The sequence below is a fragment of the Cygnus olor genome, chromosome 1 (genome assembly GCF_009769625.2).
Source record: "Cygnus olor isolate bCygOlo1 chromosome 1, bCygOlo1.pri.v2, whole genome shotgun sequence".
Lineage (NCBI taxonomy): Eukaryota > Metazoa > Chordata > Aves > Anseriformes > Anatidae > Cygnus > Cygnus olor.
The window spans coordinates 198,003,015-198,022,333 of record NC_049169.1 but is presented as its reverse complement, the minus strand read 5'-3'; the positions used below and the strand labels follow the sequence as shown (position 1 = coordinate 198,022,333).

At 43.9% G+C, this 19,319-nt stretch overlaps 1 protein-coding gene across 1 annotated transcript in view; it reads left to right on the top strand.

The window, feature by feature from the left end:
* HEPHL1 (hephaestin like 1) overlaps nucleotides 1-17,740 on the top strand; it is a 34,410-nt gene extending 16,670 nt beyond the window's left edge. Inside the window, exons 7-20 of the mRNA XM_040548110.1 lie at nucleotides 129-268; nucleotides 438-569; nucleotides 3,305-3,516; nucleotides 3,979-4,129; nucleotides 5,428-5,640; nucleotides 7,730-7,943; nucleotides 9,123-9,262; nucleotides 10,093-10,233; nucleotides 12,477-12,583; nucleotides 13,056-13,278; nucleotides 13,979-14,118; nucleotides 14,739-14,898; nucleotides 15,861-15,941; nucleotides 16,021-17,740. Coding sequence (XP_040404044.1) covers nucleotides 129-268; nucleotides 438-569; nucleotides 3,305-3,516; nucleotides 3,979-4,129; nucleotides 5,428-5,640; nucleotides 7,730-7,943; nucleotides 9,123-9,262; nucleotides 10,093-10,233; nucleotides 12,477-12,583; nucleotides 13,056-13,278; nucleotides 13,979-14,118; nucleotides 14,739-14,898; nucleotides 15,861-15,941; nucleotides 16,021-16,223 — 2,257 coding nt within the window. The 3' untranslated portion in view covers nucleotides 16,224-17,740. The remainder of the gene's footprint in view (nucleotides 1-128; nucleotides 269-437; nucleotides 570-3,304; nucleotides 3,517-3,978; nucleotides 4,130-5,427; nucleotides 5,641-7,729; nucleotides 7,944-9,122; nucleotides 9,263-10,092; nucleotides 10,234-12,476; nucleotides 12,584-13,055; nucleotides 13,279-13,978; nucleotides 14,119-14,738; nucleotides 14,899-15,860; nucleotides 15,942-16,020) is intronic.
* The last annotated feature ends 1,579 nt before the right edge of the window (nucleotides 17,741-19,319 follow it).

Here is a 19,319-nt window from a genome sequence, read left to right as displayed (position 1 = left end):
AAAAGTGTATGCAAACTAGTAACTTGGAAGCTCATTTCTCCCATGGCTGGGGTAATAACTTTATCCTAAAGAAAGGTTTCTGCCCGAACCTCTAGTAATTTAACCAGTCTGATTTGTTAAATCCACAGTGAATCTGCAATATATTTCACACAAGGGACTGACAGAATAGGAGGGCAATACTGGAAGGTTCGCTATGTGGAGTATACTGATGCAACGTTCAGTAAAAGGAAGATTCAGCCAAAGAACATGAAGCACCTGGGAATACTTGGTACGGTGAATATTTTCCCATCCTGTCATTCTGTTGGGCTTGAAAGCAAAAGTCCCCTTGGATCCAGAGGGAAATTTAGGGCATTCAGCTACCAGTCAGTGCTGTCTTGTTTAGATAAAAATACAATTGTTGGTGGTTCTAACACCTTCCCTAACTCCCTTTCTTTAAGGTCCTGTAATAAAAGCTGAAGTGGGAGATACAGTGCTAGTTACTTTTGCCAACAAAGCCAAAAGGAGCTACAGTATTATGGCCCATGGAGTAAGCTTCAGCAAACTGTCAGAAGGTGCTCCCTACTTAGATGGTAAGTTTTGACTGAACTGCTGTATTGTCACATCCAGAATATGTGAGTCTGCAGATCTTCCCCTGTTGCTCGGTAGCTTTGCCCTTTTTGTAGGTATTAAGGAATGGAAGGGGTGATTTGGTTTAGTTTGTGTCTACCCTATATGTCACAACCTGAGGGACCCCTCCAGTCTGCCTCAGTACAGGTTCTTCCCCTTGGACATGTGCCAGACAGGGTCACTGAAACCAGCTGAGGTCCATCTGTTAACTTTGAGTACAAGTCAAAAGCCCGATCCAATTTACTTTAGTTCTAGTCTAATATCACTCATCCCCAGTCAGTGGACCTACTCTGAACATGCTCCAAAACAATGTTGCTTAGGATCTGGCATGATGACCTTGCTGAGTTGTTGGATAGAGCTACCCATGTGGTCTGGGCTGCTTCACACCTCTAACAGAGGTTACACCTCTGATCCTCTAACAGAGGTTGGGTATTCGCCTTCCTTCATGGCCAGCATAGTCAGCGTCCAGGCATCTTTTATCTGATTGACCCAGAATGTGAAGCAGCAACAATTCTTATTAATCCTCATAACTATGTAAATGCTAGAACAGAGCATTTACCAAAGGCTTCCTCTCATTTTCTGCAAAGATGGGATCTTTATCATCTAAGTTTAACCATTAAATGTAAGGTGTCATGTCTAATTGGTAGGCAACTTCTTCAGTCAAAGGCAAAAATCTATATTTTCAGAGTGTAGGAAGTCTCATTTACTTCAAACACCTATTTTAGGAGACATTAGGTCACCCCTGGAGATGCCTCTGTTTCCCTTGACTACCAAAGGAACCTAGATTAGGGTTAGAGCACGTGTCCAAGCTTTAGAGTGCTTATGTTAGATGAGCTGCAGCACCGAAGAGAAAGTTATCCTTCTTGTTGTCGGAATTGTTTTGTTTCCATCGCAACACATCAGAAAGGAACTCCCAGGACATAATCCCTCTTTTGAGAACTGTGCGAAGAGAATTAGGTCAGCATGTAAAACTCATAAAACCGTACAATAACATTGACACAAAAGGCTTGAATCAAATTCTGTTGTCTCTAGTTGCTGACCTTGCAATGCAACAAATTTGTTAGCAGGCCAAGCTGTATCCTGAAACATCAAGGTTCACTTCGGCCTTGAATTCACCTGTACACATCCTAATGTCAGGTATAATTTTTTGATGGAAAAGCAGATCCTTCTCTCTGCTCACAGTCAGTCCTGTTGTGCTTTTGTTTAAACCTCCCTGGTAATAGCATCCATTGGCATTGCACCCTTCAATGTGGAGCAAAATCAACCCAAATCCTACAATTCAGCAGCAACATGAGCTGCAAACCTCTGGGTCCTTGGAGAGGAAACTGACTCCAGATTTATCTCTTCCTAACAATCTTTTTGCCCTTCTCTCCCCGTAAGCCTACTGTCTTGGATTTCCATCATACCCATCTACAAGAGTACGTAGGTATGGCCCCTACAGGGGCTGTAAGTTTATACTGAGGGACAATGATTTTTCAAAGCCTGTGTTTTGTCTGAGTGTAGATTATTCATATGAAAATACTGTACATAAACATACATAAGGCTTATTAACCTTTTTTTTTTTTTTCCAGTTGTGCTCTCAGTAATATTCTTCCATATTGAATTTAACATTTGTCCAATCTCATATTTTTTTTCTCCATATCTATGTTCTTCTCCTTATTGAGCACCACTGCAGGATTAATTTAATAGCATCAGATACCATTGCAGAAGTACCCTGCTTTGTTTTGCAGTTTGTGGCAGATTGTGTGTGTTTAAATATTGATATTTTCATTCATGTCTAAGTTCGTAAGAGGATTCTCCATGAGGCACTCCAGCCTTTTGGCAGCACACAGAAAATCAAATCAGTGCAGACTGCTGCTGACAGACACATCTGACTGTGCTGAGAAAACCCAGTCAATGGGTGCCTCAGCTTTAAATAAAATTTCTAGTTTGATCTTCCTCACAGCAAAGAGCAAAAGGGTTATTTAGTAATTTTTTCTTCTAAGGGTGCAGGGCTGACCCCTTTTCCCAATTTTCCTTTCCAGTCCCTTTTATGAGTCCTCTCTCTGTGGATACCGACACCCTTTTACAGTGGCTAAATTACATGAGTGATGCTACAGCCACCCCATGCAGGGCAGCAGACAATCACTCCAAACTAGCTTCTAAAGAAAGTGGTAGCAGCCACCCTTTGGAGACTCTGACAGAGGTTCCTGTGCTTTGCTGCAAAATCAAAAAGAAGCAATTACCAGGATCAGATTTGTGCTGAATTTCTAAACAATCGTAACTGCAGCTCCACTCGCTGAGGTAATTGCTTCGTGGTGCTTAATGAAAAGTCAGAGTCTGCGTTTGCACCTCAGATGAATCTCACGATAGGCCAGGAAAGCTACAGACATTAGAGGAAGCCATTTAAGAGCAAGGATGAGCTCTGCACGTCTGGTCTGACAGAATCCAGATCCTCCAGATAGCATCGGACGTGTCTGTGTGAGGTAGCTGAACTTGTTCTGCGAGGAACGGCTCAGTGTGTCCCCAGGGCACTGGGCTCTGGTGAGATGTCCCCATGGCAGAAGTCACCAGCCCACAGGATGGTGCTCGAGCTGTGCTTGCAAGGGAGAGCCCACCTGCAGAAGACAGTGGCTACTTCTGACCCCCAGCCAACGCTTGTATTCTGGAGAACATAACCTTCCCGTGACCTGGGTGCTTCTCAATTTTCTCTCTGCAGGATATATGAAGCCAGGAGCCCACGTTAAGGCAGGTGAAACCTTCACATACAAATGGAGAGTGCCTAAAAACGGAGGTCCAAGTGAGAACGACCCACCATGCCTCACCTATCTCTACTACTCGGCCACTGATGCTGTCAAGGACACCAACTCCGGCCTGGTGGGGCCTTTGCTGGTCTGTCGGAAGAACGTCCTGAATGAGGATGGGACACAGGTGCTCAGCGTGGAGATGGGCCTCCCTGAAACAGCAGGGTGGTGGACTGGGGGAAGGTGGCCTTACGGGCCGATTTGCCCAGTTCCCAGCCCTGATTGAAGAGATTAAACCAACATCATTCACAAATATCATTCCTCAGGTTAAAAGCTGACCAGTGGGGGTGTTTAGGAAGGTGAAACTGGCATTTGCCAGTATTCAGGCTTGTCTCTGGGTTTTCCATCTTTTCCATGCACTCATTAGCAATGAATGCATCTTTCCATGATAACTAAGTGCCACTTTCTTTATTCTTCTGGCTGATGCAAAAGTGCCAGCCTCAATCCTCTATAATGATATAGTAAGAAAGCACCTGCAGCTTTCTGGAAAAAGATTTTTTTTGTTACACACACACACACAAGATAATTTTTCACTTGGATACTTCTGCACAGACTGATTTTAATGTCTTGGCTTCCTCCTTGGCTACAGAAAGGAATAGACAGAGAATTCTACCTTCTCTTTTCAATCTTTGATGAGAATGACAGCTGGTATCTCAACAAGAATATCGAAGCATTTACTGGAGACCCTTCAAAAGTAGATGAGAATGACGAAAATTTCAAGGAATCCAACAAAATGCACGGTACGAAATATCTGATATCTGTTAATGACACCTTTTCTTCATTTATCATTGGCAGATCGTATCGTCATTCACAGCTGACTGCAATGCCCTGGAGGGTGAGGTGGAAGCTGTCAGTCAGTGTATGGCCAGCTCCCCATGTCCTTTGAATGCATGTTGGATCATTTGTCACATTAACAATGATTGCATCCACCTACCAACTACACCTGGAGAAAAGGAACAGAGTGTAGGTTTTAGATACAACATCTAGATATACAAAAAGGCATAGTGCCAGAGTCAAACACCAACTGCAGAAAAAAATGATGTTCATTGGTGATTTAAATTTAGCTGCCAGCCTTGGCACTGACTCTGATAACAAAGGTTCATCCTCTTTGCTCTGACAGCTCTGCTTGGGCAGTGACCTCTGGCAGAGGGACAAAGACTAGGGAAAAGGCCAGTAATAGTTTAAAAGTTCACTTCTATATGTAAATATCTGACTTCGGCACAGACATTCTCAAATTTATTCCTGATGTGTCATACTTGATCAAATGACATAATCTCATCATGCTTGGATTTTCCTGAGAGCATTAAGAATGTATGCTGATAGTGAACAGTTAACTACCAAGCAAAAAGTGTGTGAAGACATTGTAGGTACAATGTCTCAACCATCAGGCACCTTGCAGTGATTATTCCTTTTTTAATTCATTTCTTGTAAACTTGCCTACGGGTTTTCTGGGTCTTATTTTATTTTTTCTGTTAGAAGGTGGTATTTCATACTGAAGTTTTATTCTGCCTTAGTATCTTTGATGCAGTGATCACAGAAAAATCTCCAAAGTTAGGGGGTTTAGCCCCACAAAACCCTCCTGGAAAAAAGAGATACATTTTGGAAGTAAAAGTAGAAATCAAAAGTCAAAATCATGTGAGAAGGCTGCATCAGAATTGAAATTACAACTCAGGCTCTTTATGGCCCACTCCATGGCCTTAATGATCTTTCTCCAGGTGGAAAGGAGGCTCCTAATTTAAATATTTAACTGGCATCTGTGAAGCACCCTGGAAAGCTTGGAGGAGCATCTCTACATTTCTGCTGAGGGCTGTTTTCTTATTTTATAGGTTAAAAAGAAATGTAGAAACTAAGAGTTTGTAAGAACAGCATTTAAGCATTAATGTGGTGTTATCCATTACTACTTTTGCTTCACAAAATGCCTCTTTAATTAATGTTATGACTTGGTTGATTGTGAGCCTCTTGCCGCAGAGGTGTCAGGAGGCTCTGTGCTGAGGTACAACCCACGGGCCACCGACCAGGCTCTTTTCTTCTCCTCCAGCTGTCAACGGCTACTTGTTTGGTAACCTGCCAGGCCTGGCCATGTGCAAGGACGACAAGGTCTCCTGGCACCTCATTGGGCTGGGCAGTCACTATGACATGCACGGGGTTCAGTTTCAAGGAAACACCATTGATCTGAGAGGGACGACGAGGGACGGCCTGGCCTTGTTTCCTCACTTATCGGGAACAGCACTGATGCAGCCAGACCGCGTGGGTATGTTCCTGAGCATATCTCGGTGTTGTGGCACTTGCAGAAATCAGGCAGCCTAAATAACAGCCAGTGAGATGCTCTGCCCCACTCAGGGAGTGTGAGGCAGCTTGAAAGTGTGGGGACATGCACAGGGGATGGAACCAGGCTCTTGTCGGTGGTACCCAGTGCCAGGACAAGAGGCAATGGTCACAAACTGGCACACTGGAGGCTCCCTCCGACCATCAGGCAGCACTTCTGTGCTGTGTAGGTGACAGAGCCCTGGCACAGGTTGCCCACAGAGGTTGTGGAGTCTCCACCTTGAAGATCTTCAAAACCTCCTGGACATGGTGCTGGGCAGCCTGCTCTGGGTGTCCCTGCTTGAGCAGGGGTTGGACCAGGTGGACCCAGAGGTCGCTTCCAACTTCAGCCATTCTCTGATTCTGTCTGGACTGTGGGGACTTAACATGGCTGAGAATTCAGGCTGGGCTCCTTTTCTGGCAAGGTGCTGTAAACCAAATATATATATGTACCAAAGAGCAGAGGCTTTGATGACCTTGGGATAGGCAGAGCAGCAGGCAGGCAGATAGCTAATGGGATGCTCACAGAATTTCCATAACTCTCAAAAGTCCATAACTCTCAAAAGTCCTTTTTTATCAAAGACAAAATTCACAGCATCATGTAAGGTAATTTTTCAGTAATACCTAGTCTTTAAGAGGTTCTTCAGAAGTATATACATAAAGGATACTTTTTATTTTCATGTCTAATTCAGTGATTCGTTCTTCAAAGCTGTAGGGGTGATTTATTCATTGGAGATACTTTAGAGAAGCTTTAAGCCAGAGTGCAATGTTACTTTTCTTCCCATTGATGCAAGTTTTTAAATCAAAGGAATCATGAGAGTTGTGCAAGGCTCTGCCAAAAGCCATCCTTGGCTGGAGCACCCAATAGAAATACCTGTTGGCCTTGTGTGCACACACCAAGCCATGGTTAGACCTCCAGCACTGCTGTGTCTACAAGGCAGCAGATTCTTTTCTTGTGTCTGTCCCATACATTTCCATGTCTGTCATGAAACTGCACGGCAGGAATTACACTGAACAATTGAACTAGGAGTTCATTATTTTTTGCCAGCTAACCCTCTACTGACCACAAGGGAAAATGAATGAATTATCAGATCTTTACCAACACCAACACCTGCATTTCTTTTATTTATTTATTTTTTAACTGCAAGTTATCATCACCTTTGCCCTAGAAACACAAGGAATAGACTGAGATCCAGCCAGGACAAAGTTATGCTTCCAATTTTGTTCCATCATTGACTCAATAAGTTGGACACATATAACTCAGTGGACTTCTCAGGTTTTGCATGCACTGAACAGCCATGTAAATGCTTTCTTCCTTCACAAGAGTGCTAGCAGGTCAACTTCTGCTCCAGTAAATGGGAGGGGGTGAACAAATGTTAAAAATCTGCACACAGGCCTGCCAAAAGATGTCGCTACTGTTACTGCAGCCTTAGACCATCAGAGCCACAAAAAGCCAGCCTGTGGTGATTTGGCCTCCAATATTACCACTTCATTTGAAGCTTTCCATGGGCAAAGCACAGAGCTGCTCCAAAGAGACACTGGATCAGTGCCCTGAGCACAGAGCACACACCAATACAATCAGAAACCATGTGCTAACTAAAGCCATCTCAAGATTTTTGGGAAAGTGTCCCTTAGCACTTAAGTGGCTTTCAGCAGCCTCTGACTAGGTTTGTCCCTTGCTGTCAGCCCATGCTGTGTCCACACTACTCCCACTTCTCCTGGTGTTCTCCACGGGCATGGCCGTGCCTGTACACCCATCCTCTGACGTCTTAGGGCCATGGAGCACGTGGCACATAAAGGAGATGACTGGTGTGTTTCCATCTTGCCAACTAGTTCCCCCTTCAGTCCCCTTAGTTTTTCAAAGCCAATGGGTGAAATAAACACCCCCTTGATTGGATTTCCATAGAGCATGACAGACTAGGGTTTTTTTTTTTTTTGGAGGACAGATCAAGGATGCACAAGGCACTGGACCTAATTTTCCAGCCTGCTTGTTTATTTTCCAGAATTACTTACATCTCAAGAGCTTTCCTTCCTAGGCACATTCAAGGTGGTTTGCAGGACTTTTGATCACTTTGTCGGGGGGATGAAACACCTCTACGAGGTCAGCAGCTGCCGCAATGCCACCCGAGCCCAGCAGCAGCACAACGCCATGAGGATCTTCTACATCGCTGCGGAGGAGGTGGAGTGGGACTATGCCTCAAATAAGAGCTCAGAACCAAAGATTTACAACGTCAGCAGCAATGAGGAAAGGTACGCGAAGCAAAAAAAAGGCTGCTGGGTGTGGGGCCCACTTATGGTGAAGGAGGAGTGTAAATGTCTCCTTTCATGAAGCCAGCCTAGTACTTCTTAGGAGGCACTCTTTAAGAGGTAAACATTTATAAAATGATAACCTCTCAGAGCAGACTGATTCCTAGGCAGCATATGCACATGTTTTTGTCTCTAAGTGTCTCATCATGCTGTGGAACCAAGGAAGGCTTCCAAGTCCCTAAATCCGTGTGTGGTAACAGCCTTGAGTGAGCCACATCTACACTACTCTGTGCTAAGGAACAGAAAGTGTGCAGAAGACACGTGATCCAGTGGTCTTTGAGACAGACCACTGTTTGGTGAAATAAATAAATAAGTGGATAAATACATAAATGAAGTAGAAAGGAACATATTTCAAAAAAAAAAACAAAAAAAAAAAAAAACTGGAAATTGTGGCTGGGAAGCTGCACCCTGTAAAAAAGCATGAGTACGGTGGAGTCAGCAGAAAATATACCTGAAGATATAGAGGAGTGCCTAAAGAAAATATTAACTGTCAAAAAACATCACTGTCAAAAGGCTGCTGCTGTATGCACAGTATTTCACTAGAGTGAGCCATACTCCTGGGCACTTGTTGCCTGTATTTTTTATGTTGTGAGCCAGCCTTGTAACTCTGCTGCCAGAGGGAGCTTGGAGAAGGGAAGCCAGGAGGCAGCGAGCTCAGAGGAGAGGCTGCGAGTGTCCTCTGCTGGCCCATAATATCCGTGATAAGACTAATATCCGAGCCAGTGAAAGCAGGCATTGTGGTAACAGGATCCAGGTCTGCAGGGAAAGATAGTGTCTTTTATTGGGGTGGAGGAAGCACTGGGGTGAGAGGCCAAAGCCACACGTAGCTTGAACTTCTTTTCTGGTTTGTCAGCTCTGCTGAAGGATTTGTGTCCCTAAATGTTTGTGGTGAGTACAATATACCCCTGGCTGTACTTGTTTGAAGACAGCGCGCATTTACTGAGGATTATCACTGTATTACTTGCTGTATAAAACCTCTTGCAGCACATAGGGCTTCCCCTCAATCACCACGCTGGACCAAGCTGTATATTCTTGTCACACCTACTATGAATAACACAACATTTACTAGCTTTTAGATACGTAAGTTTTAGCGCTTTTAATTTTTGCCTTTTTATTTTGCAGTTATGGGCACATTTTTCTGAGCCAAGGGGAAGACCTAATAGGTACAAAATACAAGAAGGTGGTTTACAGGGAGTACACGAATGGCAATTTTACACAGCACAAAGTGCGGACAGAGGAGGAGGAACACCTGGAAATCCTGGGCAAGTAGCTCTCATGGCTCACAGACTGAGCATAATAAATGAGAGGGTTGATTTCCAAAATAAAAGAGATTTTACAGCATTGTTAACAAAGAAGAGAGGTAACATTGATGCCTATTCTGGGTGATCAGTGATTTTACAACCAGTCTGTATAACTGCTGAGTGTAAAGATGCTTTCCAAATGAGATGATTTATTCCCAAGCATGTAATAAGGAGTTTCTGAAGGAGAACTAACAGGGAGGATGCATAAATCAAAATTCCAGGATTCACCTTAATATCAAAGCATGTATTATGGGGGAAGCTTTTGTAGGTAGATTAATTCAATATTAAGGGACTAGATTAGTACCTGAAATTGGACAAGACAAAATTTTATATGTCATAAAATAAGCATCAGCTCCTGTTTTTCATGGGATGAGAAGTAGGCAAAAACTGAACATAAAATAGTCAATACTCCCTAGTACAATACTGAAAAAAATAGTTTAATGCTCTGGGAAGAAAAAAAAAAAAAAAAAAAAGCTATTACCACTTTAGGAAACACAATTTTGAAAGATATGAACAAAAGTTTTCCTGAAAAACAAGCTGTCCAGAGACCTATTTCCAGAGTGATATTATTCTGACTGGCAAAAAAAAAAAAAAAAGAAAAAAACATTATGTATATATACATAATTTCTCATCAGCTGAGGTAACAGATGGGTTTTGACTGCTTTGCTGAAAGGAGAGAGCAGCCTAAAGGTTTTGAGAGCCCATGGCTCCTTTCCGAGGCCAAGCCATTGGAAGATTGTTGAAATTCAGAAGAGCAGCATTAATCACCGGCGTCTTCTGCTTTAATTTAGGGCCATTACTCCATGCCGAGGTTGGTGACTCTGTGCTGATCGTGTTTAAGAACAAAGCCAGCAGGCCTTATTCAGTGAGTGCACACGGTGTAGAAGAAGTGGGTTGTGAAGAACAACCTGAGACACCAATTACCCTCCCAGGTAAGGCTGCTCATATTTTTTTTTCTTTGAGCTACAAACGCCGTATATAAAAGTATTTTAACGCAGGAGTGATCCCTCTTTCAAGCTTATTCATATCTATATGTTCTCCCAGGCATAATACGCTCAACATTTATTCAGATATGATTCTCTGTGTTGTTGTGCATGTAGGTTCTTGATCAAGTGAGCATGTTGGGGCAAAGAACGAGCCTTTGTTCCTGTCAGGGGTAGAAGCAGGAATGTAGTATCACTGGACAACCACCAAAAATGCAGAAGCAGGCCCGTAATCATGGCCAGGTGAAGCCTAAACCAGCGTTTAGCTCCAGACTGATGCTCAAACAAAGTTTTAAAAATGGGAACTTGGGGAGAGTTGCAGTCAGCAACGTTAATTCTGCCTCTTCCTCACTGTACACCCCATCTGTTGACGGTTGGGGTGCAATGCTGGGTTCGCTGCTGTAATGTCTCCTGTGCCCACACGGGAGCAGGCTTGGCATGAGCTAGGGAAGGTGTCCAGGAAGCCAAGGGAAAAGACTAAGCAAGATCTAAGGACGTACTTCTTAGGTGTTTGGAAGCAGCAGTCAACAAGAACAAATCCCTCAAAACCAGAATAATGCCTGGGCACTTCACTCCCCCCAGCACCTAGAGGCCCTCGCTGGCTCCTCCAGGCCATGCTGACTGCTCACCCTGGGCCCAGCTCACCAGATCCCGTCCAGTCCTACTAAATCCCGAAGCTGTCATAGATCAGATTGATGTCCTACTACCCTCATGCTCCCCAAAGTGCTGCCAGCTCCTAACAAGACTGTGTAGGGTATGGTAAAGACAAGCAGGGGGTAGATCCCTGGCTGCCTAAGCCACAAATAGTTCTCAGCTGTCACAGCTTTGTCCCCTCCCCTCTTTTTGTCCCCTCTACTCCTCTATTTAACCAGGAGAAAAAAGGGAGAAAACATCCATTTTCATCTTTTTTATCAGTCCTTTCATGGGACGCACTTCACTTGTGCTTCAAACATGGAACATTGATGCCATCTGAAGTACCTTGGGTTTTAAGTAGAGTGGAGATCTCTCTCCCTACAGCCTCCAAATATCCCAAAGGGAGGAGTAAGGAACAAGAAAGTTGCACAGGACCATGGCCTGGCTCTCTTCATCAGCCCTTCAAAATAAGGGAAGATGGCATGTAGGTTAGATAAAGGTGGATGACAAATTCTTCCTTGGTGTATGTCTCCAGGGCAAGAATGCGTCTGAGACTGATGGGTTTCTTGTTGGTGTTTTCTGTCCTACTACTGTAGTCTTGTGCCGTGAAAGCCTTTTTGATCTCTGCAAAGTCAATAAACCCATGCTGTAATGTACAGAAGGTGCCTGTAAGATTAAGTGGTATTGCATCATTTACATGAGACTCATGCTATATAATATGATATTTGAGCGTCATTTTTTTTTTCTTTCTTCCTTTTTTTTTTTTTTTTTTCATAGTTATTGCCACACTGTAACACCCACTATTGCATGAACTACCAAAATTGTGCAGTGGCTCAGTGACACAAAGATAGCTCGGACAATTCACAGCCATTTAAGCTTGAAAACTCTGCTTTGTTCCAATGTCCACAGCCATTGGCAGCTTTTGGGTTGTGGCTGTACCAAGATCATGGTCAACAGTTCCAGGATTTCCTTTTTTTCCCCTGACTTGTATCACATTACCAGGTGTTCTTGGGTTTTGTCACCCTGGAATAATTCTGGGGAAGAGACAGAGTGGTTCAGCATTTGTCCAGCATGTGGAAGGACAAGGTATTGACCACTTTTTGGCCTCCTGCCTTTTTTTGCTGGAGCACCAGCAAATAAATTATTCAATTAAAAATGGGCAAACACAGCACAGACAATTCATCTGAGTGTAGGTGTGTTTGTGTTCAATACAGAGAACTGATTCTCACCCAAGCAGATAATTTCCCCATCAAATTTGTGTTTTGTTTTTTTTTTTAGAATTAGAGGTTAGGGAATCTCTGCTCCCCCTTGCCACAGGTTGCAGCACCATCTGCAGATCTCCTTTCACAGGTGATATCTGCCTTCATTTACACCACTGGAACCTTGCCAACCTCCTGGAATGCAGAAACACATCCGCATGCCATTCCTGCATGCTTCCACAGATAGTTTTGATGCAGATCATTTTTCGATGAGGAGGGTAGCAGGTCTCAGTTACATACTGCTCAAAGCCTCTAATACCCAGCTGTTCTTGGTAAAACTCTTCTTTTTTTTTTTTTCAGGGGAAATAAACACCTACAGGTGGAATGTTCCAGAGCGATCCGGCCCTGGTAAAACAGATCCAAACTGTATCACTTGGGTTTACTATTCAACAGTAAATTTTGTAAAGGTAACCAAGAAATGGTCATTAAAGATTAGTTAGTTTCAGATAAAGTATGCTATCTTGTGTAACGTCTCTGAAAGCATCCTGGTTCTCATTTCTGCAAGGACCACAGGCTTGAGGAAGGCTTTACAGAGCTAGATGCTTTGTTGTCTTTGGTAACAGTTGCATATGCTTGGGTAATATGATCTACTAAAATCCTCAGGGATACACTATGGTAATGTGATTCCCTTCTCAAAGAGTAGTTGAAGGGATTTTTGGGTAAAGACAAAACATTGCTTTGGTACATTAACACAAGGACATTAAATTTTGGGAGTAACGTGTCCAGAGAAAAATATGTCTAATCAGATATAGTAATGATTTTTTCTCACCTAATAGGAAAATGGAATTTCATCTTTATTTAATGTGTAGATTTTTTTGTACTTTTTTCATAACTGGATGAACTAGAACATCTGTAATATATATATTTATTTCATTTCAGGACACATACAGCGGTCTCATTGGGCCTCTTGTAGTTTGCAGAAAAGGAATTTTGGATGAAAATGGTTTGAGGAAAGACATTAATCGTGAATTTACTCTCCTGTTTATGGTGTTTGATGAAAACAAATCCTGGTATTTGAAAGAAAATATTGAAACATACCTTCATAAGAATCCTGATGATTTTAATTCCACTAAGGACTTTGTAGAAGGCAACAGTAAGCATGGTATGTAGGACTCGGTGGCAGCAGCCAAGAGGACAGAGGTTTATTTTTCACAGCCCTTTTAGGAAGACATTGACTTGGCCTGCAGTTACCCACCCACATGACATCTTTATAAACTGCAGCAACTGGAAACAAAAAGATTTTGTGAGGTCCAGCCAAGACATTTTTCTGACAAGCTAATTCAACCTTATCCTCATGGGGAGAGGCTGCCCTGCCAGACTTCCCCTGACGTTTGGGAGCTGCCTTCCTTGTTGGCTTGCTTTGTAGGAGCACAAGGATGACTTTTTAAAACGTGGCTGCAGTAACAACCAGCCCAGGAGCCAGACAGGACAGAACAAGTGGAGACAGGAATGGCCCTGGCAAAGCAAACTTCTGCTTCTCCAGATTTCTACTCATTTGAGACAACAACTCTTCCCTCTTTTCCCATGTAGCTTCTCAGCCAAAATCCTGTTTGTTCAGGAGTCTGATCCCAACAAGTGAAAACCTTACCCGGTGCTTCACAAGACAGCTAAGTGGTTGCTGCTGTGCCCTTAGATGATAAGCTGTTTGGAGACTGAAACAAAAATGTGGCTCTCTCCCTGCAGTCACTACAGAGAGCCCTTGCCTTGCCACATGTGCCAGGCACCTGTTCTCCTTTTCTGAAGGTTATCGTCACCCATGCCATGGCCAGTTATTAATCAGACCTATTATGTCATTCTTCCAGCAATCAACGGGAAGATTTATAACAGTCTCCTGGGTCTAACAATGAATGAAGGTGATACGACGAACTGGTATTTGATAGGAATGGGCAATGAAGTGGATATACATACAGTCCACTTCCATGCACAGACCTTCATCTTCAAGGTTGGTAAAATGGATCAAAGTAAAACTTGTAGAGTGTGATGGGAAATTCCTCAAAAAAAAAAAAAAAAGTCCAAGTTCTAGCCTATTTTTGCAGCTTGGACATACAGTCCTGGGATGATGCTGAGATCAGGGGGAAGTTTACATGTGAAGGAGATATGAAACAAAGGGTATCCTTGCAAAGCTTCTGCCACTCATGTTCTGCTATAGAACCTGAATAAATGTCACTATTAGAGGTCAGGTAGGTTAAAATACATATTTTCCCATGGCTATAAGGGAAGATAGCGGAAGGAAACCAGAGTTATGCTTGCTTACAAAATGGCTTGATGTTGTGACAGCCTGACACTGGTAGGACTACCTGAAAAATCTGTCTTTCAAAGTGATACCTGTGCTCAACCAGCACCCTAAGTTCCAAGGAGGAGTCTCCTGTTGCTAATTAATTGGTTAAATGAAGGCTGTCCACAGGCCTCAGTTTTCCTCCATGGGACACACTAGAAACATATAACAAGAAGCATTTAATCTGCCTCAAGAAGCAAAAAGTCAGACTGGAGTATTTCAGTGCCGGGGGGTATTTGAGTACTGTAAGGCAAGACCCTTACGATGCTGATTTTGCCTTGCCACAGACAGATAAGGACCACAGAGGAGACGTGTATGACCTTTTTCCTGGGACATTTCAAACAGTTGAGCTGGTAGCAGAAAACCCTGGGACGTGGCTCCTGCACTGCCACGTAGCTGACCACATCCACGCCGGCATGGAAACGACCTACACCATCAATAAATCAGGTGAAGTACCAGAAATCCGTCCTGGGACTCTGACAGCGTATTGCAGCAGTTTGGATGAAAGGCAGGGAAGTAAGACAGCTAATGCCAGCTGGTGGGAAGCACCTGGGAATCACTGCCTGCTGCCCTGGGCAGCCAGCATCATCTAGGGATGCCCTGAGGGCATGGCAGGGACAGGAACATTGGCTCTGCTCTGCAACCAACCAAACAGTTGGTGTTTCACAAGAGCATCCCCTAAGACAGTGGCAGCCTGTGGACAATCAGTCACCCACAGGTGGTGCAGAAAGCAACTGCAAAGCTCTTTTTTGGCCTGTAGCTTATGGCTGGTTCCTTCCTCCAGTCACTGCCTGCTCACAGGGATACTCACGCTCCTTCCTGCACAGGCAGGGACCAGCTGGGCTACGAGGTGCTCCAGAAAATGGGGTTCATCCTGCCCAAGAAAGAGATGTTCCTTTGACTAAATAATATTGGCAAATATTTTGAGAGATGTTCGTCCCTTCTACCACCTGTGAGTGAAGTCAGAAGTGTTTTGTGAGCCTCTGCACATCACAAAATTTCACCAAACACCTGGGTCTGGCATCTCCTGCCTGGGGCAGCACGGTTTGTGCTTGCCACACACTTCCGCAGGGGCTGCACAGTCCTGGAGTGGCAGGAGGATAAATGTGATGCCAAATGTAGCTAAAATCCTCCTTTCTTGGGCGAGGTGTATTTATTTTCTAGCAATTATTCCTTCTAGCTTGTTCAAATGAACAAGCAAATGCAGAAGTGAAGTAATAGATCCCTCTAGAGGAGGGGGACTTTGCCCATGGAGCTGCCTAGAGCAATCTATTTATAACTGTGCTGATGTAATCAGGATTTATGCTCAGATTACCAAGGTATGAGGAACTAAAAAAAATTAGTGCTAATTTTCCAGTGTTTTTTTTTAAGGATTTTGACTTAACTACGTTTTTTCTCTCTCTGCACAGAGCGGGAAGCCCCTTCAGGAGGAGGAGTCACAACTGTAGCTTATGGTACCACCACTGCGAAAAACAGGACCACAGCAAAGGGTATGAGTTTTTTAACATATAATTTTAAACTTTTCAGGCTCACGTGCAGATTCTTCATGAGCTACTTCTCTTTTGGCAGATTATAACAGCCAAGAGGACACTTTTTTGGGCAAAATCCTGAATCCCGGAGCAGCCAGCCTGATGTTCGCAGCTTTTGTTTTCGTTGGACTTGTTCTGCTGCTCACCACATTAACCTTCTTCTGCCTCACCACCCACCAAGGAAGCAGGATCCAGTATCAGGCTCTGCACGACAAAAGCGCGTTTCTACCAGACTCCCTGTAAGCCCCAATTTTAACACCATTCACGGAGCTGCGCCGGATTTCACGACATGCTGCTGCTGCACCTGGAGCAAGACCCACGCCGACAGCCCCATCCCGTAGCCAGCGCTCACGACAGCGAACGTGAGCTGCCGGGCAGGGATCCAAGAGCCACCCACCACCGTTCCCATCCCGCTGCCTCTCAGCTGAGCTTTGCCCGAGCCCAGACCTCCTGGCCAACGCTCTGGCTACGAGGGGATTTCATCACGGGAGGAAGGAGTGGGCAGGATTGCACCCGTGCGCCCTTTGCAGAAGCGTGGGGGTTGCACCAAATACCGTGGGGGACTGTCTTAGCGTGCTGGCTCCCGAAGGCACATGTGTAAGTCTGGAAGTCCCCGCGGTGTCCCTAAGGGAATCCAGGTTTACAACAGAGTCTGGCTCAATGATTCACTGACATTTAACCAATTCTCCCTTTTTTTTTTCTTTTTTTTCCTTTTTTTCCCCACCCTGTTAAATGAGGAAACTACACTGGGGACAGGTTTTTAAAGGCACCTAGGTACCGACCAATATACTTTAGCACCTGATGGAGCTCAGCAGCTGTTACAGTTTTTGTTAATCCCTTTAAAAATCTAGCCCTGAGCAACCTCCCAGAAAGTTATTAGACTTTGCTGCTCCTTGTGGTCGTCCTGATTCTTTAACTCTTCTTTGCACCAAGCAGCACTTCACTCCCTAATTTTAATGAAACCAGCAGGAGGCTGATGTCTGTGGTCTGCAGGGAAGAAGGACAGAATCAGGCCGTGTTTAGTGATACTTGAATGTTTATAGCTCATGTTTAATTAGACAGCGATCACTCTTGCAGCCAGCTGCTCCTGTCAGCTACAGCTCTTGCAGAGGAACTCCAGAACTAACACATCTGTGAAACTGTTTATCCAAGTCGGATTTTGAATGTAAATCCAGGTTGCTGTTCTTTTTTTTATTATTATATTTTTCCCAGCTCTATATTTTGAAGTATGTTCAAATCTATGGAACTTGGCTGCCTGTCCCTCTTACTGCAGCTTAGCAGTGTCCTGGATCCATGTCCAGGTAGCTGATACGTAGAAGTTTCTTGGGTGCTTCTTGGTTATTTCCTGATTCCTTGTTTTCCCGTTATTTAAGAGCACACACATGAGGTAGAACTGCAGGACTGAGCCCAAATAGGAGTTATACTATAGCAATAAACACTTCCGCACTCACTTACTAAATCTCCTCTTTGAGCTGACAAAAATAGATACCCTAAATCCTGTGATCTTTCTATTTTGTAAACATTGAAATTGAGGTTTCTGTTCTGTCCAAAAACACTGCACAGAACATTTCATCTCTGTTTACATACAAATTAAAGCCTTTCACTTAAACATACATGATTAATAAAAGAAGTTATTTGGTACTTTTCATTTTAGAATAGCTAACGTGTCTGACTTTTTAGAAACAGAATCATAAATATATTCTGACCACAGTAACCAGCCAAAGTGATGACAAAGATAATAAAGATCTGGTTATTTGTACAAACCTTCTGGCGCAGTTTATTTCACCCGGCACACTTCTCAGCTGGAGGGCAGCTGGGAAACAAGAATGAGGCCTCCAGAGGTCCCCAAGGCCTTGGGATGTCACTGCAGCTTGCTGAGGTAAGGCAGGCAGCCACAGAAAGCAGAAGGCATCACAGGGAGCATGAAGCATGGTGGTTAGCATTACCTGCCTGCCTGGAGCAGGCAGCTTGGGTCCAGCTGTGCCCCACATCGTGGAGTTGTGGAAAGCACCTGCAGTGAAGGATGGCATCTGTGCTGGATAGAAGCACCACAGGGAATGCAAGCAAAGCAACCAAATGACAAGATGACAAAAGGAACAAGTCACCAGGACAATGTATCCAGGGCCACAGGCCCTCGAGGATGGAAAGTCTGGATTGTGTAGTCCAAAATTGTTGGAACTGTCCCAGCACCAAGAGCTTGGCAGGTGACAAACGCAGTCCCAGCCTTGAAAAACTTCCCAGTGGAAAGCTAGGAGATGAGGAAAAAAGAGGCTGAAGGAAAAAAAACAGACCATGGCAGAATGAATCTTTTTTAAAATTATTATTTTATTTTTTATTTTTTAAAAGGCAATTTTCCTTTAATGAGGTTTTTGAAAGCCTCCAAGTGTACACAAGACACCTGCATGAATGTAGCCTGCTTACACCTCCATAAGACATTTGAGAAAGTCCATAGTAAAAATTCCTTAAAGAAATGAAATCACTCTGAGATAAGAGGAAGGAGGCTAAATAACTGGTTGAAAAAGGAAATAAGGGGCCACATTTCATGGTGGAAGTCACTCGTGGGGTGCTGGAAGGACCCCCGCTATTCACTGCTTTCTGTAAGTGATGTGAAAAAGGGTGACTGAGTTTAGTGACAATTGTAAGTGTATGTGGCAAGAAAAATGATACTGAGTGTAAAAAGCTACAAAAGCACCTTGTGCTGCTGAGTGATATAAACTGCACTGGTCAGTTAATGGCAGTTACTTGTGGAAAAAGCAGTCCTAGCCCTATATACATCGTTATATGCATAGGCAACTGAGTATCAGCAATCATTAGGAATTAAGAACAGAGCAAACCTGGAAACACCATGGTGCCATGATACAAATGTCTGGGGCACCTGCATCTTGAATGTGGTGTGAGTCTGAGGAAAGGATGCCGTAGCTCAAGAACAGCCCAGAAAGCAGAAGAAAGGAAATCAGAGTTGCAGAACAGTTTCCATCTGAGGAATGATTTCCTTGGATCGGGGCTTGGAAAAATAGAAAGGACAATTGAAAGCAGATAGCACAGCGGTTTTATAAGGAGAGAGTTGAGAAGGGAACAGTTTGTGCCTTTGGGCTGGAGCAGCATGGGCTATGGCAGAGCCACGTGCAGAGCAGAGGAGGTGGCTCTTTAGGGGACCGATGGTCCCCTCTCTAACTCCTGGGCTGAGGATGCTCAGAGCTTACAGAGACTAAAATAAAATAAAGATTAAAAAATAATAATATAAAGGAGGGGGCAAAGCCAGTTAGGGGTTGTTAAAGATGACTCCTGCAAAAAACGACTTGAGATGTGGCGGTGGAGATGAAACACTTTGGCTGGGGG